General features: G+C 57.0%; 9 protein-coding genes across 9 annotated transcripts; 4 read left to right on the plus strand and 5 right to left on the minus strand.

Moving 5' to 3' along the window:
* Window positions 1-4,199: 4,199 nt before the first annotated feature.
* CkaCkLH20_11808 (uncharacterized protein) lies at window positions 4,200-5,955 on the plus strand (the record flags this gene model as incomplete). Its single annotated transcript, XM_038894522.1, has 2 exons — window positions 4,200-4,393; window positions 4,509-5,955. The coding sequence occupies 2 exons, from the start codon at window positions 4,200-4,202 to the stop codon at window positions 5,953-5,955; spliced, it is 1,641 nt and encodes a 546-aa protein (XP_038740167.1).
* Window positions 5,956-7,806: 1,851 nt separating this feature from the next.
* Window positions 7,807-8,884, plus strand: CkaCkLH20_11809 (uncharacterized protein; the record flags this gene model as incomplete). The annotated part of the gene is made up of 2 exons (XM_038894523.1): window positions 7,807-8,630; window positions 8,806-8,884. 2 exons carry the CDS (start codon window positions 7,807-7,809, stop codon window positions 8,882-8,884), a joined length of 903 nt encoding a protein of 300 aa, XP_038740168.1.
* Window positions 8,885-9,166: 282 nt separating this feature from the next.
* On the minus strand, window positions 9,167-11,367 carry CkaCkLH20_11810 (sugar transporter; the record flags this gene model as incomplete). Its single annotated transcript, XM_038894524.1, has 7 exons — window positions 9,167-9,201; window positions 9,250-9,320; window positions 9,378-9,603; window positions 9,660-9,955; window positions 10,149-10,392; window positions 10,450-11,216; window positions 11,267-11,367. 7 exons carry the CDS (start codon window positions 11,365-11,367, stop codon window positions 9,167-9,169), a joined length of 1,740 nt encoding a protein of 579 aa, XP_038740169.1.
* Window positions 11,368-12,577: 1,210 nt separating this feature from the next.
* CkaCkLH20_11811 (transaldolase) lies at window positions 12,578-13,847 on the plus strand (the record flags this gene model as incomplete). The annotated part of the gene is made up of 4 exons (XM_038894525.1): window positions 12,578-12,626; window positions 12,677-12,861; window positions 12,925-13,234; window positions 13,291-13,847. The coding sequence occupies 4 exons, from the start codon at window positions 12,578-12,580 to the stop codon at window positions 13,845-13,847; spliced, it is 1,101 nt and encodes a 366-aa protein (XP_038740170.1).
* Window positions 13,848-13,908: 61 nt separating this feature from the next.
* Window positions 13,909-14,962, minus strand: CkaCkLH20_11812 (uncharacterized protein; the record flags this gene model as incomplete). Its single annotated transcript, XM_038894526.1, has 2 exons — window positions 13,909-14,706; window positions 14,786-14,962. The coding sequence occupies 2 exons, from the start codon at window positions 14,960-14,962 to the stop codon at window positions 13,909-13,911; spliced, it is 975 nt and encodes a 324-aa protein (XP_038740171.1).
* A 1,234-nt stretch (window positions 14,963-16,196) lies between these two features.
* CkaCkLH20_11813 (uncharacterized protein) lies at window positions 16,197-16,775 on the minus strand (the record flags this gene model as incomplete). The annotated part of the gene is made up of 1 exon (XM_038894527.1): window positions 16,197-16,775. The coding sequence occupies one exon, from the start codon at window positions 16,773-16,775 to the stop codon at window positions 16,197-16,199; it is 579 nt and encodes a 192-aa protein (XP_038740172.1).
* A 1,049-nt stretch (window positions 16,776-17,824) lies between these two features.
* On the plus strand, window positions 17,825-19,085 carry CkaCkLH20_11814 (endo-1, 4-beta-xylanase; the record flags this gene model as incomplete). Its single annotated transcript, XM_038894528.1, has 4 exons — window positions 17,825-18,325; window positions 18,410-18,644; window positions 18,730-18,932; window positions 18,993-19,085. 4 exons carry the CDS (start codon window positions 17,825-17,827, stop codon window positions 19,083-19,085), a joined length of 1,032 nt encoding a protein of 343 aa, XP_038740173.1.
* Window positions 19,086-19,361: 276 nt separating this feature from the next.
* On the minus strand, window positions 19,362-20,490 carry CkaCkLH20_11815 (uncharacterized protein; the record flags this gene model as incomplete). The annotated part of the gene is made up of 3 exons (XM_038894529.1): window positions 19,362-19,828; window positions 19,880-19,967; window positions 20,023-20,490. 3 exons carry the CDS (start codon window positions 20,488-20,490, stop codon window positions 19,362-19,364), a joined length of 1,023 nt encoding a protein of 340 aa, XP_038740174.1.
* Window positions 20,491-21,938: 1,448 nt separating this feature from the next.
* CkaCkLH20_11816 (uncharacterized protein) lies at window positions 21,939-23,492 on the minus strand (the record flags this gene model as incomplete). Its single annotated transcript, XM_038894530.1, has 1 exon — window positions 21,939-23,492. The coding sequence occupies one exon, from the start codon at window positions 23,490-23,492 to the stop codon at window positions 21,939-21,941; it is 1,554 nt and encodes a 517-aa protein (XP_038740175.1).
* Window positions 23,493-24,494: the final 1,002 nt, after the last annotated feature.

The following is a 24,494-nucleotide window of genomic DNA, read 5'->3' on the forward strand; positions in this document are numbered from 1 at the left end:
TTCTGGGGCATGCGGGGCGGTGACACGATGTGTGTGCACCGTACCTCTTTCTTTTTCTTCGCTTCATTTTTCACACCTGTATCAATACCTCGAAAGACAGGAGTCATTAGGAATCACAGAAAATTATTTCCTTGCTGAAGAACAGTACAATTCCGCGAAGTTGTGGTCCCCCCTGCCCTTGCAAAATTTTGTTTCTCGCGCGACAGCTGTGAGTTTACGTCATTGTTCATGACTCGGTCGTCGTGGGCAGTTGGACCACCGAGAGGGAATTTTCACGGGAAGAAAAAACGTTTGAGCGGGAATGTCGTCATACCACTTTACGGGCCATCACGAAGAAAATTCGTTATCCCCGACTGACGTGACCCCCTCCCTCTATAGCAAACTAACAAAATCAAATCCCGTTCCGTCGTCGTAGGGCTGTAACACCGATCGTTTTGGGGGCGCGTCCCCGATGATCGTGAGGCCGGCCGGTTTTCGGGGGCTTCAGGTACGGATGGGTTTTTTTTTGAAATTGTGGGATTGCGTTTTGTTTCCTGGTGTGAGGGTAGCACGGCGGGCGCGACGGCGTCTATTTACCCGCGAAGCGCGAGTTAAGAGGCACCAAGATTTGTTCCGTGACACGCGATGGGTACTGACGACCTGGACTCTGGGGAATGAATGGTGAGACAAGAGTAAAAAAATCTCTGGACGTCATCCGGACGTCTGGTCTTACTTTTTCGCGATTGTCACTCGGCGAAGGGCCCCGGGCGTGCCGGGCGTGCCGGGCGTCAGTCGAGACGTCAGATGGTGTATCGGCGCCGAAAGGGTTTTTCTTCGGAGGTAGGCCGGGAGTTGACTTGACGTGTATGTATCTGTGTACGTATAGATATGTTGTGAGTTTGTTCGGAGCAGACCGAGAGATCTCGAGAGGCGTGGCGTCATTCGATTCCGCGGCTCGGAATTTATGGTGATGGATGGGGGTGTTATCTAGTCATTCAAACATCTGCAAGCTTGATTCTTGGTGTGATTATGTCAGCCGAGTCGGACGCATGTATTTGTGAAGCTATTGTGAAGATCATGAGACGTTGCATATCTGGCTGTCACTAGATAGGGTACGGAGGAACATCAAGACCAAAGCAAAAAAATCAGAAGCGGAAAGGAAAGGGCGAACGGAAAACATCCGATCAGTCCACCGGCGGGCGGGAATAATCGACAAGGGCGGGCGGGTCCGGCGGCGTGGCCGCATTTCGGGCCCTTTTTCTTGACTTCCACCATTCCCACGCAGTCGCAGGGAGGATCCGCCGGGAAGGTCCCGCTTTCAGGGCGCACGTCCAGCGCGGCCGAGGGAGGGGCGAGAATTTGTGCGATGGGCCTCTCCTCGGTCTGTTGTCCATTTGCTGTTGTGATGGGAAATTCGGATTTTGATGGTGCTTTTCCATGTTTGTGAGGCTTGAGGCATGTGATGGTTTGCTGTGGTTGATGGTTGGTGATCTCGGTGTGAAGATGTAGCGAAGTGTGAGAGATGTGAGTTGTCTGCTCGGTGGGAGTTCAACATCGAGGTGAATGTCACTCTGAGACACGAATCCACGATGTCGTCGGGCATGAGCCTCACTTTCGGCCTCATCTCGCCGCATCGTCACCTCGGACTCCTCCCTCCCCATCCTCGATTCCCACTTCTCATTCCACGAGAGCTTCAGTGACCACAGTAGGTACCAACTATGCACCGCCAAACCACCAGAGGACGAGTCTCGTGTGTGTGCCGTCGCGTCCACAGGTCTCAGTCCGCTGCCCTTCGGCCCTTTTACGCGGTCGATTCTCCTCAGCGGTTTCCACATCTCATCAAGCTCAGTCAGGCCGTGCTACTCCCGTCCACAACGGCACGCAGACACGCAGCGGCGCATTGTCTCTCGCTGCTTCTGCTCCTGCTCCCAGGAACCGCCGATACAGACGATATTTTTGACGGGTCCTCGTGGCCGAGTCTCGGTCTTTTTCTGGACTCTCTCTTCGTGGGCTTTCCTAGGGGGAGGAGGGGTCGACAGGTGAGGCGGTCGCTCGCGGGTCTCTGCTTGAAGTGGAGGAGCCTTCACCTGGATTTCTTTTGGAATTTCTTCGTTGCGAAGCCTGAGTCTTGTGATGTTCGAAACTGCTGTGTTTTCGACGATGTTGCTCGTTGAGGATGTTGCTCGTACAGAGCCTCACGGTGACAACGCCACTCAGATCCGGACCACGGCGGACGGCCAGACGGCAGCTGGCGGCAGGCATCTGATTGCCGGACAGACCAGCGCGCGCAGGGAGTCAGGGGTCAGGGGGTCAGATTGCAGGGGATGAGATAGCAAGGGCTCAAACGGCGAAAGAGATAGAAGACGAAGAAACAGAAGCAGAAGCCAGCGCAAAAAAAGGTGTTGTGGAAAACAAGACGGTCGATGCAGGGGACGGACAGGGACAGGGGGGACTCTATATTCGGACCTTGCGTGGGCTGGCCATGCTCTGCAGCTGCGGTTGGCTGACGGGGTGTTGGCAGCTGACAGCAACATGCCACCTCCAGAAAGATAGCCAGAGACGCCGACAGAAGAGAGAGAATCTGCAGATTGAAGGCTGTTGACGTGCCATGCCAGATGGCAGATGGCAGATGGCAGATGGCAGATGCCGCCCGTGCTGTGGATCTTCACGGCATATGCAGCCACCATGTCCCTGTGTTTTCATCGGTTCCTTTCCGCTCTTGTATCTTCTCTTCCTCATGTTCTTTTTATTCAGGTAGCTTTTTGTTTGGCTTGGCTTTGTTCAACATCAGACGAGCCGTGATGGACGATCCTTCGTCCAAGAACAAGAACAAGAAACGCGGCAGGGAAGCTGACTCTTTCAGTGCCCTCCAAGCTGGTTTTGTTTATCAGCAGAACAACGCCAGATAACCATGCATATGTACCTCACCTAAGTCAAGCTGCCGTCTCCCGTCCCTCCATCTCGCGGTCGCGTCGCCTCTATCTCTGCCTCTGCACTCTGGCCCTGACGTCAATCGGAGGCTTCGGGATCTCCACCTGGCAGCCCGCCGCGGGAACATGGCACCGGCGGATCATCTCACAATCGTCGAACCCGCTAGGCCAGATTGCGACTTGAGCAGCAAATCGCCAAGGAGGAAGCGAAAAGGGTCCGATTGCAGTGGCTCCGAATTGTGGTCTCTATTCGGCGAATTCCCACCCACCCTGGACGACGTCGCAGGGCATCCCGAACCACGACGGTCCCCTTCTCGGCGGGATGATGGGTCTATCAGAATTTTGTGGTCTCGACAACCTTGAGTCCTTGACAGCTGGCCGGAGCCTCAATTCTCTTTCACTCGACCCGTCTCCTCTTAGTGGCCGAGCATTCCACCGAACTCTGAGTCTGTCAGTCAGTCCATCGTGGTCAATGACCGATGGCCGATGTCCGATGGTCCACGGATGGCACCCGAGTACTCTCTACCTCGTAAGATACTCAGTACGTACTCGGTATACGTCCATCCAACACGGTCTCCATCGCGACGACAGTTCCTCACGGTATTCCCACGGTCTGGCCAGAACCCGTTCCCTCTCCCCATCTCCCGCAACTCCCACAGTCCACACACGTACGTTATGCTTCCTGCGGCCTGCCCGCACTCTTCTTTGCCTCGCCCACGGGCCCCCGACTTCTTCGTCGTCCATGATCCGTTTGGCTCCAGTGGGGTTTCCGGGCGTGGCCCATGGGCCTCTGCATGGGCAGCTTGCCTGCCCAGATTTGCTTGGTCAGAAAACGGAGAAAGGGCATGATCATGAGGCATGAAAAGCACCTCTCCATCGGCTGCCAGTGTGGGAAAGTGGAAACTGGGAACTTACCACCGCGCGGAGGCGAACGGGGGTATACGGGGGAGAACGGGGTGAGGTTTTCGAGAAGCTGGTCACACGTCCACACACGTCCTTCACTTCTCACGAGACCGGACCCAGTGAATTGGAAATGGAAAACCAAGGCCGGCCAAAAGGTGATGTAGCTCCTGCCTTCTCGAAATTATTAAAATGAAATTTTCGCTCCTTCCGTTTGCTGTTTCCCTCTCCTCTCTCATCCCATCCCATCCCATCTAATAAGGGTTTTATCTCACCTTCACTCCCGCCTCTCCTCCCATCCTCCCTACCTCCCTCCTCCTCCTCACAATCACAACAACATCACCAATACCAAACAACAATAATAATATCACCAACAATCACAATCAAGCATTGATTACAACCTCGTCCAAGATGCATTTCCCCAAGTTCGGTGGCAAGAGCGTCGAGCACGACGATCGCGCCAATGACGCCGCCGCCGCCCCCGCGCCCGCCTCCGATATCACGGCCGAGCAGAAGGTCACCTTCGCCGCCGCCTTCCTCGGTCTGGTCGCCTCCATCGGAGGTTTCATGTTCGGATATGTCAGGTACGTCTTGCTCTAGCATCTGAGACCTCCCTGTCTCGGCTTCGGGACTCGAATCCGAGATCTGAGACCGACTCACCTTATTTCGTTTGCGCCCCCGCTAACACGCTCCTTCCAGTGGTCAGATCTCCGGCTTCTTCCTGATGGAAGACTTCATGCAGCGCTTCGGTGAGAAGCACGCCGACGGCACCATCACCTTCTCCGCCGCCCGCCAGGGCACCATCGTCGGTCTCCTCTGCATCGGCTGCCTCGTCGGTGCCCTCACTGCCGGCAAGCTCGCCGACACTCTCGGCCGCCGTCTGACCATCTCCGCCTTCGCCTTCTGGTCCTGCGTCGGTATCGTCATCGAGATCTCTTCTCAGAACGCCTGGTACCAGTTCGCCATCGGCCGCCTCGTCAACGGTGTCGGAATCGGCGCCCTCTCCGTCGTCGTTCCCATGTACCAGTCCGAGTCCACCCCCGCCATCATCCGCGGTGTCATCGTCTCTACCTACCAGCTGTTCATCACCCTCGGTATCTGGACCGCCGAGATGGTCAACTACGGCACCAACAAGAAGGTCGGCAGCGCTTCCTGGCGCATCCCCAACGGTCTCGGCTTCGCCTGGGCCCTCATCCTCGGTGCCGGTATCCTCTTCCTCCCCGAGTCCCCCCGTTACGCCTTCCGCAAGGGTCGCGAGGAGGAGGCCCGCCGCACCATCGCCAAGCTCGCCGGTGTCGAGCCCCACTCCCCTTCCGTCAACGCTCAGATTGAGGAGATCCAGGCCAAGGTCGAGGAGGAGAGCGAGGGTGTCGAGTCCATCTGGGAGATCTTCACCGGCCCCCGCATGCTCTACCGCACCGTTCTCGGCGTCGTTCTCCAGGCCGGCCAGCAGCTCACCGGTGCCAACTTCTTCTTCTACTTCGGAACCACCGTCTTCTCCGCCACCGGTCTGAGCGACAGCTTCGTCACCCAGCTCATTCTCGGCTCCGTCAACGTCGCCTGCACCTTCGGCGGTCTGTGGATCGTCAAGAACGCCGGTCGCCGCATGGCCCTTATCGTCGGTGCCCTCTGGATGATGGCCTGCTTCCTCGTCTACGCCTTCGTCGGCCACTTCGCCCTCGACCACGTCACCCCCGCCAACACCCCCACCGCCGGCGCCGTCCTCGTCGCCTTTTCCTGCCTCTTCATCGCCGGCTTTGCCACCACCTGGGGTCCCCTCGTCTGGGCCGTCGTCGCCGAGCTCTACCCCGCCCGCTACCGCGCCCCCGCCATGGCCCTGGCCACCGCCTCCAACTGGCTCTGGAACTTCCTCATGTCCTTCTTCACCCGCTACATCACCGACGCCATCGACTACCTCTACGGCCTCGTCTTCGCCGGCTGCTGCGCCGCCCTCGCCGTCATCGTCTTCTTCTTCGTCATCGAGTCCAAGGACCGCACCCTCGAGGAGATCGACACCATGTACGTCCAGCACGTCAACCCCATCACCTCGGCCAAGTGGAACCCCAACACCCACTCCGAGAAGCGCTCCGGCCACGAGTCCGGCTCCGCCAGCGACGCCGAGAAGACCGAACCCGCCACCGCCTAATCGCGCACAACACGGTGCTTTCTATTCTTCTTGGGCATGGATACCCCCAATCTTGGAAAGGCATGTCAAGGTTGTCGAGCCTGCTTATGCGAGCCTTCTGCATAGACTTTTTTAGACTTTAGAGGAGTCATTTCTTGTATCATCACATTCATTGCGACGGCGTTGGGAAAAAAAGGGGTGGCTTGCTGCTATTAGACAAACAAAATCGTTCATGAGGAATGAAATTAGTAATACACATTGATCAACATATAATCACTTGCCTGACAACATTGTCCGTATCGTGGTCCGCGTACTGCTTCTGCCCAGTGTGATTTACCATCCCATGTTTGACTCGCGCCGTTCGCCCAGACTCCACTTCCCTCCGGTGATATCGGGCTTCTGGCTGACATTCAAAATGCTGACTTCTATCCCAGCACGTCAGCGTCATATCCTACCAGCCCTGGCTCTTGCTCATTGCTGATGGCTAGTCATTCCCGTGCATGACTCCGTAGCTCTGCTTAGAGCCCAGAGGAGTGGAAGAGTCTGTCTGCGGAGACTCCGACACTGGGTCGAAACTTTGCTCGGAGTCGTACTTCAGGGATTCTCTCTTTTTTTTTTTCGTTATCGTTTACGGGACGATGGTTCGTGGATTGAGTACTTTGCGCGCAAGGGGAACGAGTTGGATGAGAAGACGCGTGGGATACGCGGGAGGCGCGGGACACCGGGACCAGGACCGGGTACGGAGATGTGGGGTCTTCGGCCCGGCGCCTCCGTTACGGAGATCTGTGAAACGGTCCGCGGGGACGGTCTGCATGTCGGTACCAAACTCACTTTGGCGTTTGGAACTCTAGACACTCAACCACTGAAGCGGGGGAGGATGAGAGTCTCACTTCGCTTCATCAAGGTCTCGCCCAACCTCTGTGATTGTAAGCGTTGAGGGTCATCTACGAAGCGCTACCACGGATACCTGGAAGTTCATCAGCACAGCGTTTTCTTTTCTTCTTTTCTGCATATCGCATGGTGCATCGGTACTTATAGTATATGGGGCTGACCCGTGCCTGTGGCGGTTTGCCCGCTTTCTTAAATGGGATTTAAGTTTAACGTCTTCATTGGCGATGTCTTTATTCGGTAATTCTGGTCTTAGAAGTTTTGGTGATTCGTCTTGGTGTATTGCGTCTGTATAGTTCGCATGTGGTGTTTTATACCGGGATAAATGAATTTTGTCGGTGGGAGATTGTTTCTATGGTGGATTTGTAAGAGATATGACTGTCTAGGGTAGAGGCATAAGAAGTTGAATTGTGAGGAGTAGACTTGTGGGAAGTAGAGTCATGAGTGTGTAAGTGCGAAGATATACCAGAAGTGAACCGTCGTGCTTACCACTTGGTTTATTCGATGATGCTCAGAGCAAGCTCGATAGTTGAAGGAATCCTACCCTACCATACGGAAGGTAGGCTTGACGGCTCCCGCCCTGTAGATGCCGGGGCTTGAGATGGACCATGGTCCCTGGCGGCATGATGCGGTGACTATAATCCATCTATAGTTGTTCCTGATGTGTCAGAACCAAGCCCCCTTGATAATTAACCATCTTCTAAGTCCGTCAAGGTATGATTGAGAAAGCCCGTGGGAAGTTAATGTCTGGATCAAGCCCGATAGATTAAGAGGCAAACCTATCTCCGCAAGGAAGAATTTTGCCTACACATAGCGCTGCCATCACTGCTCCTCTGAAAGTTCTTCTTTCTTCTGGGATCTACGCGCGAATCACCGCTGTACATAGAATTTCACGACTTCGTACAAGATTTTCTTTCCGTTGAATCTTTCTAAGTGTACATCGTTATAGTCTTACCGCATATATTTCCCAGCCCCAACGCGAAGATGCCTTGTAATATGGCCAGACTGTTTGCGCAGCTCCCGCCCGAGTTGCGACTGCACATATTCGAGCACGCCGTCTCCCCAGAACGTCCACTCGTCCACATTTTCAGAGTTCGCGAAGACGTGGAGAAAGACGAGCTCCTCCTCGCGGCCCCCGGTCCGAGCCCGGCGCCGGCAAACTCCAACACAGGCCGCAGCGAGCCGGAGCCGTCGGCGTACTACCACGACGAAGGCATGTGGGGCGCGTGCCGGGACTCGAGGACGGTGATCTCGCGACACTACCAGTCGACGATGAACCGACACATCAGAATCGACGCCCTCCACGAGCAAGACCCGGAAGGCGGCGTGTGGACGCCCCGACGCTACAACCGCCTCCTCCTCGGCCCCTTCCGTCAGGAAAACGAAGATATGAATCGCACCCTCACCGCCATCCCCAAGACGGACCTCATCTGCTTCCGCATCGATCCCGACCAGGACGTCGGCGTCTTTTTTGATTTGGCATGGTGGCAGGCCCAGGGCGCGGACCAGAGCCTCCCGTGCGGGCTCCGCGGCGCGCATAACCTCGCGTTCGAGTACGACGCCGCGTCGTGGTCGTTCGACGCCGGGACCGCGGACGTGGAGGTGATGATGAACGAGCCCGGCGCGCGGGGCGCGTTTCTGCATTTCCTGCACGAGCTGGCGCGGGTTATGCCCTACGAGGAGGACGGGGAGGGGAGGCCGTTTTTGCCGCGTGTTTTCCTGGTTGATCGGGATATACGCCGGAAGCAGGTTAATTGGATGGGTAGCTACGGGGGTGAATGGGAGTTCCACGGCGTGGGAGGGGAGAGGTATGTGGATGTTGCGGCGAGGGCGGTGGGGGGTGGGGAGGGAAGGGGGATGGACGCGTTGGGGTTCATTGATGCGATTAATACGTTTGACGAGGATTGGGCGGTTGTTTTGCCTGGTGGGGGATTTGAGTTGGTTGATTGGCATAATTTTGTGACGGTTCTTACTTGCTGTGAGTCCCGGTCGTAGCGAGGCCGTCATGGAAGAGGGGGGTGCGGGACAGAGGTACATTGATATCACGATGTATGGCCGGTGAATCTCCCCTCTGCCAAGTCGATATTGACTGCAGACCATTTTCTTTTCTATACGTGCCCCCTTGGGACTCGGCACCATGCTGCGCGCCCACGAAACTAACACCAACTCCTAGAGCGGATCCAGCTCACTAGGGTTATCAAATATCATAATCACCAACACTTCTGCCCTTCTCTACGTATGCCTTATTCTTACTTTATTCACTTTCTCACACTATACAAGTTGAACTACATTTATTACACTATATATCTACTATATATTCCTCCTCGGAACACCCCCTATTCGACTATTCGAGATGATACAACGCCTCAAGCTTCGCGTCTCGCTGAAAGAGTACATATCTCTTAACCAACCAAGGCAACCACGTACGGAACTGGTACGCGGCGTGTCGACGAGTGGGAACCCCAAAGATGTAATCGAGCTCCTCCAACGTGCGCTGTCTACGAGGTCAAGGGTCAGTATTAAAAACACGGGCAGACGGATCTCGAACAACATACTTTGTCTCCGGAATGATGAAAAAGATGACGGCGAACGCGAGAAGGTTCAGCCCGGAGTAGAAGCAGAAGGCCCCGGTCGGTCCGATCCTGTGCAGGAGCTCGGGGAACGAGAGCGTCAGGGCGCTCCCGACGGCGTTGTTGACGCAGATGGTGAAGGCGGAGCCGATCTCGCGGTGGGACAGCGGGAAGGCTTCGGAGAAGTAGATGGATGGCAGCGGGCCGATGCCTTTCGGTTTGTTAGGCAGGTTTTCTTGTCGTCTCGGGGAACGAAGGGCAGCTTACCGGGTCCGTACATGGCGGTGAAGAGGTAGATGAAGAACGCGATGAGCGGGACGCGGGCACTCGAACCCTTATCTAACAGAAAGCTCAAACCTGCCGCCAGCAGGCACCACGCCATGTTGGGGAATGTTATGAGCAGGAGGTTCCTGCGACCGAAGGTGTCCATCATATACACGGCGGGAAACGCGAAGAGGAACATGACCAGACCGAAACCCATGGAAGCGAGGAGACAGTCCCTGGCCGAGTAACCGGCCTCTAGGAAGATTGTGGAGCTGTAGAACGACATGATATTGATGCCACTGTATCAGTGTCAGCAATTATTCGACGACGAATACGACGACGACGACAACAACAACAACAACAACGACGACGACAATAACAACGACGACAATAACAACGACGACAACGACGATAACGACGACAATGACGACGATGACGACGATGACGACAACAACGACAACAACGACAATGACGAGAGTTTCAGCAACCTACCTAAACTGCTGCGAGATGACGATCCAGGAAGAGGCAATGGTCGCGCGGCGGAGGCGAGGGACGGTGAGGAGATCGGTCATGCGGCGCAAGAGAGTCTGCCCGCCAAAAGCGTTCTTCTCTTCAATGACCTGCCGATGCGCATAGTACAGGTCCCGCGCGGCCATCATCTCGGTGTTCCGGATGCGACAGAAGGACTTGAACGACTCTTGATACCGGCCCTTCTTCATCAACCAGCGCGGCGATTCTACTCTTGCGTTAACTGATGTGACACTCTTCCCCCGACGATGAGTGAGCAACGTACCTGGACACATCCACACAAAGATCAACACGGGAATGGCCGGCGCAAAGGCGGCGGCGAGCTGGAACCTCCACGCCAGGTCCCCGATGCGGTACCAGATCAGGTTGGAGCAGAAGCCCACGAAAATCCCAAAAGCAACCCACAGCTGAAAACTCGTCACGATCCCGCCCCGGACCGCCGCGGGCGCGACCTCGGCCGAGTACACCGGGATGGTCGAGATCTTGACGCCCATACCCAGACCCATGAACAACCGACAGATCATCAGCCCCCACCAGTTCCGCGTGAAGGCCTGCGCGAGCACGGGGAAGACGCAGAACAGGCCGGTCAGGAAGATGGTGCCGCGGCGGCCGAGGCGGTTGTTGATGGGGTCGGCGGCCCAGGCGCTCAGCAGGCCGAAGAGGGTGGGGCCGGCGTTGATGACGCCGACGAGGGGCTGGTTGTGCTCGATGCCGAACTCCTGCGGGAAGGAGAGGTTGGCGCCGTTGGCGCCCGTGTTGTCCCAGCCCTGGATGGCGGAGCCGAGGGAGCAGAGGGCGATGCTGTAGTAGAGGTCCTTGGGGAGGTGCCACTTGTGGGTGACCTCGCGGCGGAGGAAGTGCTTGTCGTCCTGCGTGAGCTCGTCGACGGTGTCGTATGAGTCCGGGTTCTGGGCCGCGAGGGCACCGCGGTAGAAGACGTCTTGCTTTTCTTCGAAGCCGAATTCGCGGCAGAAACCGGCGACCTGGGTTCGGAGATCTGATCTGGAGATTCCGACGAGCGGGTTGCGGATTCTGTGGTTTGGTTAGTAACATGTTATAGATAGGCGTTGATGACTTCTCACTTGGCGTTGATGTTCCGGGTGTAATCGATGTCACTGTGCTCGACGTGGCTCACGTCAAGCTTGGACTTGACGTCCCCTTCGAGGTCGGATACACGAGACATGATGATACTCTTGATGTTGAATAAGAAGAGGATGAGACATCGAGCAGATCACTGGTTATTTCATGAACCGACGACGTGAAGTCAAAGCCGACGGAGGCTCTTATATCCACTCCATCTCGACCGAGAGAATCCCTGCCACCCAGCCCCTCCCCCATGGGGTCGTACGTGCGGTTACCGGGTGTTCGTCACCAACGTCAGACTGGCCGGCATCAATCAACTGTTGAACGGCTGTTGCGAATCCTTCGAAGCTGCTCCCGTGACCGGCTTCCGCTGTTGCGATGCCCTGCGCAGGACGGAACCCCGGTGTCGTTTGCACGCTTGAGGTCTAGGCAGTGTGGGGTTGCCCTGTGTGTGTCAAAGGAGCCGGTCAGGTTAGGTGAGACTCATAAGACGCACTAGTTAATTGCCCTGTACAGGCGTTGGACGATTGTCCTGTACAGGGCATCATGGGTGTTTGCCGGTTGTGATCCTTGTCGTCTGACTTCCTTGGACCTGCCGCTTGGCCGGCGGAGTGAAGTACAACGGAATAGCTCATGATGATGTAAGTCAGGGAACATTCAATCCCTAGTTGCCATTGTCTCTCAGCACCCACGGTTTATACCGTACAAATACCTTCAATATGTCTTTGCAGAATCATCCTCCCTGCCTTTACGATGTTGGCATTGAATTCGGTGAGACCCATAGGTTCTGTTGGACAAACTGCCCCATGTTCAAAGAGTCCAACAACGTAGGTAGACCGTCACACCACGCGTCAGCGGTGGGGGCCGTATGTCGGGAAATAACATGGTCGTATCCCGGGTCATTTACCCCAGAGTATCCTCTTTCGACCCCCCACCGACCCCGAGGTGTGATCAGACGATGCGCCGGGGTCTACCCATGGAGATGCGGGGTTCGTGATGCCCTGCGTGTGCTCCCCCGGTGCCCTGTGTGTGGTATCCGGAGGGGTTTCTGGGGATGTCTCGTCATTGGTCGGACAGATCTCTGAATGGAACCGTCGAGCCGGCCGATGACGATGGGTGAGCCGGATTGTCACACGCAGGGCGTTTTGTATGGGATTCTCGAAATCTGATGGAATGAGGGACTCGTATTTAAGCTGCTATTCTGTACGCATTGAAGTAAGCTTAATGGCCAAGCCTCAGCAGTTTAATCGACAATAAACGAAATCAAACGTCTATACGCCTCATAGCTCTTCACTGCGGAATCCGACATCATGGGAAGCAAGGGCACTGTAACGTGGCTCGACAAGCTCGAGGAGCAGCGTGCGTGAAAGAAAGCGCCCATGAGCGTCAGAGTTACTAACTGGAGGCAGTCAACGTCGACGTCGACTGGATGGACCCCGAGTACATCAAGAACATGCCCATCGTCCCCCACGACCAAACGAGCAACCAGCTTTGGGTTGACATCCAGCTCGGCGACGCGTCCAACAGGGACATGTTCCTCGAAACCGCGAAGGAGCTGAAGAACGAGGGCTGGCTGGCCATCTACACCCGCATGGTACGTAAACCACGAAGGCGCACGAATTCTGAGTCCCGTCTCGCTGACAGCCACCTCTCACAGGCCGTCCTCATGTGCAAGAAGAACATCAACTCCATCCGCGGCCGCGTCCTGCTGCAGACGCTCCCCTCCAACGCGTACAAGACCCAGGAGACCCTCGACCACGCCCGCCTGTACGACAGAGAGTTCGCGCGCGCCGGCATCGGCCGCGACAGGTACTGCATCAAGATCCCCTCGACCGGGCCCGCCCTCAACGCCGCCAAGATCCTGTCCTCGGAGGGGATCCCGACGCTCGGCACGGCGCTCTTCAGTCTGCCCCAGGCCATCGCCTGCAGCCAGGCCGGCATGCTGTACATCAGCCCGTACTACAATGGTGAGTCTCGTCGGAGGTGATGATCCGCGGCGCGGAAAGCTGACGGCAGTCTCCAGAGGTGCGCGCCCACGACGAACCGGACACCCTCTGGCCGAATGTGGAGGACCCGGCCACGCAACACCCCATGTCGGCACGCATCGTCCAGATCATCGACACCTACAAGCGCCTCTACAAGGAGACCGGCAAGGAACAGCCCCTCGTCAAGAACGCCAGCTTCATCTCGGCCAAGGAGGCGATGGCGGCCGGGGAGATGGGCTGTCACTCGGCGACCATCTCGCACACCGTCCTGGACCAGCTGGCGAAGCTCGAGTACGACGGGACGAAGCAGCCCGGGGAGGGCGCGCCGAAGCCCGTCCACGCGTACAAGAACGCCGGACCGACCCCCGAGCGGCTGAAGAAGCTGGCCAACGTCGACCCCTTGGCCGCCGCCGAGTGGGACGGCAAGCTGGCGAGCACGGATATCGACTATCTGGCCGACGGGGGCGTGGAGCTGCAGAAGGCCATTCAGGCTGATCCCATTTCGACGACGCGTCTGGCGGATGCCCTGAAGCTCTTCATCGGCGGCGAGGAGAGGAGCAAGGCGAAGGTGGAGGAGGTCCTGAAGCAGATCTAGACCGTCGCCGTGCCGCGTCGTCCAGAGAAGCGTTAGAATGGGAGAGTAGACCGTGAATAGATCATCCTGGCCACGAAACCCATTGCTGTTGCTGCTGGAACTGCATGCCCTGATTCATACCCGATGAACCGAGATAGCTGGCCGAAGTGGGCAAGTCGGACGTGCCGAATGAAGACGTCTCCGTTCCTGTGAAATCCATCGAATCCATGTCTTGGTACGAGAGCTGATAGTCGTTCATGTTTGAGGTCGAGACAGGCAAGTTATCGGATAGCTCATTGGCTTGCATCGCCGCGGCCTGGTCGGACATGACCGCCAAGCCCGCCATGGACGCCGTCTCTCCAGAATAGTCACCGGGCTGAGATTGCGTAACTTGCGGCCAGGACGTGTCGAGCAGAAGACTGTCCATCTCCGAGACGGTACGTGCATCCTGCGTCGGCTCCGACGGGAGAACTCGCGGAACGTGCGATGCTTCCTCCGACAGCTCATTACTCGCCACCCCCGAGTGACCCTGCTCGTCAGAGGGACCTCCGGACTGTTCAGAGCTCTTCCTCGTCGTCTGCGCGAGCTGCGCCGCGGCCGCACGCCGCTGCGTGTCCTTCTCCGTCTCGACGAGCCCGTCGACGTTGGCGACGACGCGCCTCGGCTGCCGCAAGCTGCCGCCGCCCCTGGCCCTCCTCCAATTGTTGACCTCGGCCAGCAGCTCATCGCGCTCTTGCATCAGGGACTCCACGCCCCGCAGCGCGTCGATGCATCGGTTCTCGAGAAGCCTGAGGCGCGCCAGGCTCTCCGTCACGACGACGTGTTTCGAGAGGCGTTGGGGATCAGTATCCGCGAGGGCGGGGAGGTTCGCCGCCAACTCCTGAAGCATTTCACAATCACCAATCAGCAAAAAAAGAAAACTCATCAGAGAGGCAGAGAGGGCGAATGACGGAACTCACAATCAATTGCACCTTGAAGGCCTCGCGACGACCTCTCTCGAAGATCCGGTGAGCAGCTCGGTCGTCGGCGGTAAAGTTCCGGACGCGCTTCTTGGGGCCCTTCCTGCCCGGAACCCTCTCCGACGCGGTCGCGGTCGGGTGGTCGGACGTAGCTGTGCCTTGCGCGGTCGTGTTCATGGGGGCTTATCACCGTCCAAGCCGGTTCTCGATGAAAAGGTCTTTCCATTCAGTTCAGTGTTGTTCGCGGGTACGGTAGCTGCGTGCCGGATAGGACGCTGCGTAGCTGTGGGAAGCTTGCGGGATTGATTTGAATCTTTCTCTGTTGGAAATCGGGGACGAAACGAAGCGAAGGAGGGGGGTTTCGAGCTTTGTTAGCTTTGTTGGTCTTGTTCAGGTGAGGAGTAAGGCCGTCGTCCGATCGATGACCGAGGGAGTGAATGAAAGGCGGCCCCTGGGCCGCATTGCCAGGAGCTCTCTTCCTCAGGGATCATGGCGGTGGGATTGCCCTTGCAACGTGAACTGCTGAGACCCCGCACGCATCGAAGCTGACCGTCCCCAAATGCCTAATCGAGTATTCCGGCTGTTGGAGCTTGGCAACCCAGCTTCCGTAACCTTTTTTTCTTGGCCATGATACACACGCCGATCTTTACAAGCTCGATTTAGTGAATTGACAATGTTGCGCAAACAAAATCTTGCCGTAGTTTACGTAAAACGGTGAATAGGTCGAGTGCCGAGAGAACGCCGGGCTTCGGAGCATCGGTCGGCGGTCGGCACGGCCCCGCTCGGCCCAGGCGCCGCGCGGAAGGTGATTGGGCGGTCCGGCTGAACTTGAACGCGCAATACATGTAATCTCAAAGTCAGATGGCAGCTGCGAAGAAAGGGATTTGTATTAATTGCGTTTATCTACCGCATTCTCACGCCTTCTCCTGACCGAGAGAGGCTATTAGCTGAAACAGATTCCCATCCAACTTTAATCGCCGACCGGCTTTAACAGTACGTGATTGTGAGAAACTGCGGCCGCCCGGCGCATTTTAGGTGAAGTCTAAATATTCCGAGAACGTCATTGGCAACTTACGTCGCTTAGCGGACGACAACCCGTGAGTCTGTGCTGGTCCTCGAGCCGTCCCACGTGCTCTCGTGGCCGACTTCGCCTGGGAGAGAGCTTATGGTAACCCGATCTAAGTGCATAGATATTGGTGATAGCCAGCTAAGGTACTGTTGACTCCACTCGGTAAATAATCACAAGAGAAAGTAATTTTGTAGTATCTAATCTCAATTCATGATTATTGAATCACGGTCTCAAAACCATGAATCTGACTAATAACGGCAGCCTCAACACAAACTACGCCGACTTCATTTCGAGTCCCGAGTGCTGACAGCCAAATTCCACCTCGATTCGAAGTGTCACCACTTACAACGTCGCAAGCCATTCCTCAGCGCTGATCACACTCGCACTAATAGGAAACACCTTCGTCGTCAAAACCCGATGCACCTCCTCGTCCCGGTCCATACACAAATCCTCCAACACCGTAAGCCCGTAATCCCTATCCATCGCCTCCCTCACAGTCGACAGCACGACGCCGCTCGTCGCCACGCCCGCGATGACAAGATTCCTCACGCCCATGCTCCGCAGCACGACCTCCAAGTCGCTGTTGTAAAACGCCGAGATGCGTGGGCGGTTGACGACGACCTCGCCCTCCCGCGGCGCCGCCTCGGCCACGAACTCGAGCCCCTCGTTCCTCTGGCCCTCGACGTGCACGAAGTCGTCCGTCGACGCGATCCGCGCCCAGAACGGGTGGCTGCGGGGCACCTCGGGGTACCCGGGGCGGAAGTGGATCGTGACGTGGATGACGGGGACGTTCTTGGCCCGGGCTGCCGCGATGCCCCGGGCCACGCGGGCGAGGTAGTCCTTTGTGTCCGGGAGCCGGGAGACGATGGTGTTGATGAGGTCCATCACGAGGAGGGCGGTGCCTTGGGTCGGAGCAGACATGGTTGTTGATGTTGATGTCGATGTCGATATTGATAACGAGATTGGGTTTTCTTCAGGGAGGTGGGATACCGTTGATCGACGACTTTGTGATGCCTTCAGTCATGATGACTCTTGTTCGTCGCCAAGACTTGATCTTTTATACTTCACGATCCCGGAGATTATTCTTAAGCTAAGTCCGTCTACTCCTAAAGTCCGCCATCGCCGACTACATTGGAGTCTCAACTCTCAACTCTCCGTTCGATATGGTCAGTGCGTTTGAATCCTTCGAATCTACAAAGTCGCATGTGTTTTGTTCCTTTACATGTTGAGATTTTTGAACTGAGTAAGATACTTGCAGGTCGTAAAGATGAATATCCTGACGTAGCATCCATCTCCACGCTTGCGCCGTATTACACTAATTCTGGCCAAACTCTAACCCCTGATTCGGCACAGCCGGGAGCCAGTGCCCGATCACCAAGCCAGGTTCACCATGTCAAACTTCATCTATCAAAGAAGAGCAAACCCTTCCCAACAACCTTGGCAGTTGGGTACGCAACTCCCCTCCTGTGAAACGTTCACCCGCAAAGGAATTTCAAGTCAAGTATCACAGCAACCAAACAACTCCTACCAAGTACGACCGAACGTCCAACGAGCCGCCACAAACACGCGTCTCATTCCAGCAGACGTGGTTCTTTACTTACCCCATTGTCATTCCTCCCTCGGAGCCGCCTCCGTACCACCCAAACACACGACTCCGGAGCCTCAATGCCCGTTCCCTGCCGATCCCATCCCCCCAAATCCCGCCGGGCAATTAAAGAAAAAGAAAACCACTATATCTAAGTTGGGCGCTGTTTGCCAAGCGACCGACTTGCGCTCGGAATGTGCTCCACCGAGAGTAACCTTTCCGCCGCCATTCATGGCCACAAACCACAAATAAACCGCGCCCGTCGCCCGCGATGTCAAAGGAAAAGGATGGCAGATTCTTAAAGGCCGGATAATCATCCAGTCTCATACACTCATTTTCTGTTTCGTCTCCGTTCATTATCGACAGTCGCTCATTTAAGCACAACATGAAGCTCTCCCTCGCCATCCTCCTGGCGCCCCTCGCCCTCGCCGCCGGACCCCTCCGCATCGCGACGGTCCACGAACCGCGCTCCGCCTCCGCCGCTGCTGCTCTTACCGAGCGCCAGGCGCCCGTCAGCATCGACCAGCTCTTCAAGCGCAAGGGCAGCGGCAAGCTCTACATCGGCGTCTCGGGCGACAACGGCATCATGCAGCAGGGCAGGACCGAGGCCATCGCCAAGGCCAACTTCGGGCAGGTCACGCCCGAGTACTCGATGAAGTGGGACGCCACGGAGCCGGCGCGGGGCCAGTTCTCGTGGGAGAACGCGGACTACCTCGTGAAATGGGCCGCGGCCAACGGGAAATCCGTCCGCGGGCACACGTTGCTCTGGCACCAGGCGCTGCCGGCGTGGGTGGCCGACATCAGGGACAAGAACGTCCTCGCGAGGGTGCTGCAGGATCACGTCAAGGCGGTTGTCGGGCGGTATAAGGGGAAGATCAGGTCGTGGGTGAGTTTGAGTTGAAGTTGTGGTTTGGGCGCCGGAAGTGCTCTCTCGCCATGCGGAAAACGGGCTGACACGAAGTGAATAAAGGACGTGGTCAACGAAATCTTCAACGACAGCGGCACCCTCCGCAACAACACCTTCTTCAACGTCCTCGGCGAGTCCTACGTCGGCATCGCCTTCCGCGCCGCCCGCGCCGCCGACCCGTCCGCCAAGCTCTACATCAACGACTACAACCTCGACAACAAGGACTGGGGCAAGCCCGTCGCCCTGGTGAAGAAGGTCAACCAGTGGATCGCGCAGGGCATCCCCATCGACGGGATAGGTAAGGGGACATCCTTTAGAAAAAAAGAAATTCTGAAGATAATTGAACGACGCAATTTGCTGAGACAGCGTATTCTGTGAAATAGGTTCCCAGTGCCACCTCGCACAGAACATGTCCGACAAGATCCAGGGCGCGCTGGAACTCCTCGCGACGGCCCGCGTCTCCGAGGTCGCCATCACGGAACTCGACATCAACAACGCCCCGCCCGCGCAGTACGCCGAGGTCGTCCAGGCGTGTCTCAACGTGCCCAAGTGTCGCGGGATCACCGTCTGGGGGGTGAGCGACAAGGTAAGAGAATTGAGAGTTTCGCCCGCGTGTCTCGGTGTCAACTGACTGACGTGCGAACAGCAATCGTGGCAGAGCACGGCGAAGCCCCTGCTTTTCGATGAGAATTATAACCCCAAGCCGGCGTATAACGCTATTGTGAATAAGCTGAAGTGATGGAATCGGTGTTTTGAGAGGGTTGGATGAGTGTGGTTATGAGTTGACTGCATTCTTATGACATGATCACGATCTTATATTTCTACACCGGTTCACTATATGATAGACTTACGAACATTACCAGCCAAAAAGGCATACCTCATGCTATTTATAAATTCAATTCTAGAAATCCGTCATGTCGATTCTGATATACCACCACAGTTCTGTCTACCCTGTCTTCGAACTTGATTATCTCTCACAGACGAGCCCTCACGCTGAAAGACCGCCACGACGCCTTCACATATCATCCTTCCTCCCCCTCGCAAGCAACACAGTCCTCTCAACACTAAACGGGCCCCCCTGATACTTCCTCTCCAAGAACCGCCTAATCGCAGGCAACAGTTCCCCCTTCAGTCCCACCTTCTGCTCCCTCGTCCAGAACCGCTCGACAACCCCGTACATGAACGCCTGAAACACGGTACAAAACTCGTCCGGCCCGGAGAAGCGCACCCACTTCGTCACCACCTCGACCTCCACGTCCACGAACCCGGCTGCGGTGAACATGGACGTGACGAAACTCGGCGACTCCCAGCACCCGGGGCCCCAGAGGTTCGTCAGCTCCGCCGAGTTCCGCGGCCAGCAGACCGGTCGCCCGCCGGGAAGGGCGAGGGCGGATACGGCGTCCCGCGTGTCTGGGATCCAGCCCTCGATCACCCAGGTTGATGTCGCGAAGGTGCCGCCTGGTTTGGTGACGCGGTGACATTCTGTTGTTTTCGTCAGCTTTGGTCTGGTTTGAGAAAAGAGGCTGGTCTTACCGGCTACGGCTTTGTACGGGTCGGCGATGAGCATGATGGCCATGGCGCAGATGACCACGTCGAAACTCCCGTCCTCAAACTTCTGGTCCTGCCACGAAGTCAGCCATCCCCTCGCCGTCCCCATTCTCACCCCAGACACATACCATGATATCACACAGCGCAACATCAACCCCAACCCACCCCTCCCTCTCAATCTTCTCCCTCACGACGCCCAGCTGCGCCTCACTCGAGTCCGCACACACGAGCTCCAGCTTCTCCCCCTCTCGGCCCCCCATCTCCCTCACCATCCTCTGGACGCACCCCGAAACAACACCGGTGCCGCAGCACATATCTATGACGCGCACGGGGTTCGGGTTCGAGCTCGCGGCCGCGGCGACGAGCCTCTCGCGCAGGCCGGCGTGGTCGACGAGGCACGGCGTCACGGGGCCCGTGAGGTGCTCGGCGTGCCGGTATATGTTTCCGGCTTCCGGGGTGCGCCAGAAGGAGGTGAGGTTCGCCTTGTCGCCCGCCGCGTTGAGCGGGGCCGCCGCCACGCTATCGGCGGTCGGAGGCTTTCTGTTGATGTCGGAGGTGAGGGGGGCGGGGGCTGGTTTGGTGACGAGGGAAGACATTGTGGGTAGCGTGGGAGGGATGTGTACTAGATAATGTAAGATAAGCGTCGGACGATAATAGACTCGAGACGATGATGGCTCGAAGTTAACCTACCACCATCTCCTCCACCCTAAGGCGCGGCATGCTCCAGCCTACTTATACAGATGTCCTCATCTCACGCAAGCTCCAAAGGAACCGATTGCCTCGCTTTACAAACCAGGTAGAGCTCCCCGTCGTCCCGTCGCGAACACGAAGAAGGGAAGAGAAAGGTGTAACAGGACATCATTGGGGGTGCGAACCGGTGGCCTGCCGACGGAGCGCTGTTGGTTCCTGACATAAACGCACGCGAGCCGCACCGAAGTCGAACTTTGTCGGCAAGCCAAGGTTTCGATTATTTACAGCATCATGTCCGTCTCCGGCCTTGGCGGCGATCTTCGGAGACGAGTCCACGCGAAAAGGCTATGCGCGATGCACCACGCTCTGGAACTCGATGAGATGTTTCCGCGTGGTCTGGCTCGAACTTTTGCCGCTCAAATTTTATCGAAATTCGATAGGCTCATGGCAACAGTTGTGCCTCCTCGGTTTGAGAATCCGCCGGCCGACTCTCTCCTCACAGACCTGGTAGCGAGAAAGAAGCTGCCTCTCTCTCGACCGTCCCATGGCAGCCCACCACCAGCTGTTGGTCACAGCTCCCAAGAGACTCAGACTCTAAATCAACACAAAGCTTGATTTCAATTGGTCAGCCCAGTAAGTCGAGGATGAGAGAGGTGGTGGTATGGGCGTTGAGTTGCCCAGACTTTCCCCTTGCCGAATCAAGACAACAGAAAAAAAGGTTCGGCTAGATGTCGAGACCAGTGCAACGACTAGCCGAGAACTCTCTGAACCCCCTTTCCCACGAGCCGCAATCAGTCCGTATACATCATATGCGCTGCTGTTCATCAGGCAAAGTTGAGGTCCCTTCCCATCTCGTCCCCTTACCCTAGCAAACGGGAACGCCAATAACTCTGAACCTTGAACTGGTTATCGGACTCCCCCAAAATTAGCTATGAGCTCCAGCGTAACCGTCGGAGGTGTGAGCTTCGCTCCGTATAGCTCATCGCGTCGGTCGGTGATTGCGGTTAGTTGTGACACTGAACATGTCCGCCGAGATGGTCATCGGCCGAGGCGGACACCCACATCCGCCTCCGATGCCACGCTTTTGGAACCGATACCGACCGCCTACCGTGCAGTGAAACGGGTTGAGACTCTGACCGTTGAGACTCTGACCGGGACATCCGCCTCTCATGGTCGTTATATGACTTGGAGAATGAGAAATCATAACCATTCCATTACTCATGTCGCATCCCAATAGACCGTAAATGTACAAGCCCTCTTTAAGATACCAGCTGCCCCTCGAAGGCGTAGCGTCCGCTCGGCGGCAGCTTGTCTATCCCAGTTCCATCTATTTCTCGCGCCATTAGCATGCTTCCTATTTCGGTTGTTGTGCTCTCAGCGCGTCCACCTCCCGTTGCAGCGCGTCCAGATCGGCCAGGATATCTGCTCCTTTGCCTGGGTCGGCGTATCCCTGCGAACCGTCTTCACCGGGCTCCTCTGGCACATTAGTGCTGAAGCCCCTCGTGCTATCAATACTTGGTCTCCTAGCCCCAGCGAAGCCATCCATACTGCCACGGCTGCTGCCTCGCTGTCGAGGAGGGGGCGGTGGCGGGGCGTTTTCTTTCCCACCGCTAGCTTTCCTACTTGTTGCGTCAAAACTCCTCACACTTGGTGGCCGCCGTGTTGATGTGTTCCGCGCAGGTGGCGGCGGCGGAGGAGATATTTTTGGGGGAGTGATCTCCGAGGCGGGATTCTCAACGTCTGACGGGGCAGGGCTGGCAGCGTTGAACGAGGCAGTCGATGGGGAGGCAAGCTGAAACGACTGCCGGTGTGACGCATGTGGGCGCCGAGGAGGCGGCGGCGCCGGAGCGTTGATACTTTTGAAGCTCTCGGACCGCGAGCGTTGCGATTCCAGAGAAGACCGAGGCGGCGTGTCTGCTTCGGAGCCCGTCATGCTCGGAGCATTAGCCCCGGCGGAGGCTGTCAGGGATTGACTCCTCGCATGGCCCCGTCTTGGTGGCGGGGCTGGCGTCGGCTTCTTCCCCGACGCCGGCTGAACCGGGGTCAAACCTGGGGTGGGGGGATCCTGCTCGGGGACTTTGCCAGCGGCTTCTCGGGCGAAAACATCTTCCGTCCCATCTCCACCGTGAGAACTGGGAGCCGGAGGGAGCGGCTTGTTCACATCGGACGGAGAAATCGGCGATGCATTCTCAGAGGAGATGTGAGGCCGCTCTGGCGTCTGAATGCTGATCTTTCTCCCGTGTCTTGAGCTCGGCGGTGGAGGCTTCCTCCTAGACGGAGGTGAAGCCAGTGTGATGCCGCGGTCCGCGATGTCCGATGACGAACACGGGGTGTCCGGGTCAGCGGGATTGAACGCATCTGATCCCGCCGCATGTGCCGCCCCCGCAGCGTTGCCGCCTTGTGAAGCAGCCCCGGATTTGCCAGTGAGCAGTAGCATCTTGAAGGCATTGACATCTAGGGATTTGCCCTGGCCCCCAGATGAAGCATTCCCCGCATCCAGACCTCCGACATCCTGCAACTTTTTGCCAAATGGGTTGTCGGGCGTGATGGTGGGGTCTGCATTGGCCAGGCGTAGCGGCGCAGCCTCGTCCAAGCCGTCGGGAAGCTCGGGAAACCTCTTGGAGAACTGGTCGTCCTCGTCGTCCGAGGCGTCGTCACTGCTATCGTCCTGGCGTCCAAATCCTCTGCTATTCACCGACTCTGGGGAGGAGGGTGAAGACGGCGGCGGCGAGAGCACCCTAACCCTTTTCACGACCTTGGCTTTGGCGGGTCGTCCCTCAGGCACGTTATCTTTGGAGATGCCGGATGTGATAGACTCGAGGAAGGCCGAGGTGGAAACGGGCTGAGGAGTAGAAGAGAAGGACGTCGAGGCGGTCTTCCGGCGGAAGGGGTTGTGTTCGGATGCCATGGTTGCTGCGGGCAAGGAGTCGGCTCGTGCGGAGTGTGATCAAGACTTTGGAGAAAAGAAGTATTAGGCAGGCGCCATCGTCGTCTCCCAAGGAGAGGCGCTGTCGAGCGACGAAGCGTGGTTTTCAGTGTAGACTGCGCGCAGAATCGAGCGTAACAAAACGAGGCGGGATTGGAGGGGTTCGGGCACTGCGGATGGTGTGTGTCAGTCGAGTCGGCCGGAACAATCGGTTGGGAGGTAGAAGAGTTGCAAGGGGCGGCTTGTTCGGGAAGCAGCAGCGACAGCAGCGAAAGAAGACGACGACGACGAAGAAAGTCGATAGCGATGACAAGTAGGGTAGTGCTATGAGGGAGGAGGGAAAGGGACCGATTTGGTTTCTGCTTACCAAAGAGCAATACGAACGATGCCGCAGCGGGGAGTACTTCTAAGAGCTGGTGAGTGGGAATCGCCGGGCGGTGTCTAATGTTTGTCTGCTGAGGTGAGGTGAGGTATTAAGGTATGGCGGTGGAAATTGGTGGTGGTGTAGTGGCAGTGCTCGTTGGTGGTGGCCGTCGTGGTTCGGGTTGGCCTGCGATCAGGTTGGCCGAATGTGGGCGACCGAAGACCGGATTGGACAGGATGATGGGAAGTTGGTTGGATGACGGGACAGGCCAGGGCCTGCCTTGGGACTTGGGGTTTTAGATGTGAATACTGCGTAAGTACGTAGGTAAGATGGAATGGAAGTGGAGGGTTGAGAGGTACGGATAAGACTGGTGTAGGGTCGCAGCGGCTATCTGTATCTGCTTATCGGCCGGTGCGGGTGCGAGGGGTCTTGCTGCTGGTGCTGGGAGCTGGGAACTGGGAACTGGGTGGTATTGGCCGTGGTGATTGACGACACTTTAGATGGGGACCTGGCGGGGGGGAATGATGAAATGGCATCCATTTCTGAGGTCAAGCAACCCGGTAACAAATGATCTCTTTCTTCTTTTTCTTCCGAGAGAAATCTGCACCTCAGCTCAGTGT

The sequence above is a fragment of the Colletotrichum karsti genome (genome assembly GCF_011947395.1).
Source record: "Colletotrichum karsti strain CkLH20 chromosome Unknown Scaffold51, whole genome shotgun sequence".
Classification (NCBI taxonomy): domain Eukaryota; kingdom Fungi; phylum Ascomycota; class Sordariomycetes; order Glomerellales; family Glomerellaceae; genus Colletotrichum; species Colletotrichum karsti.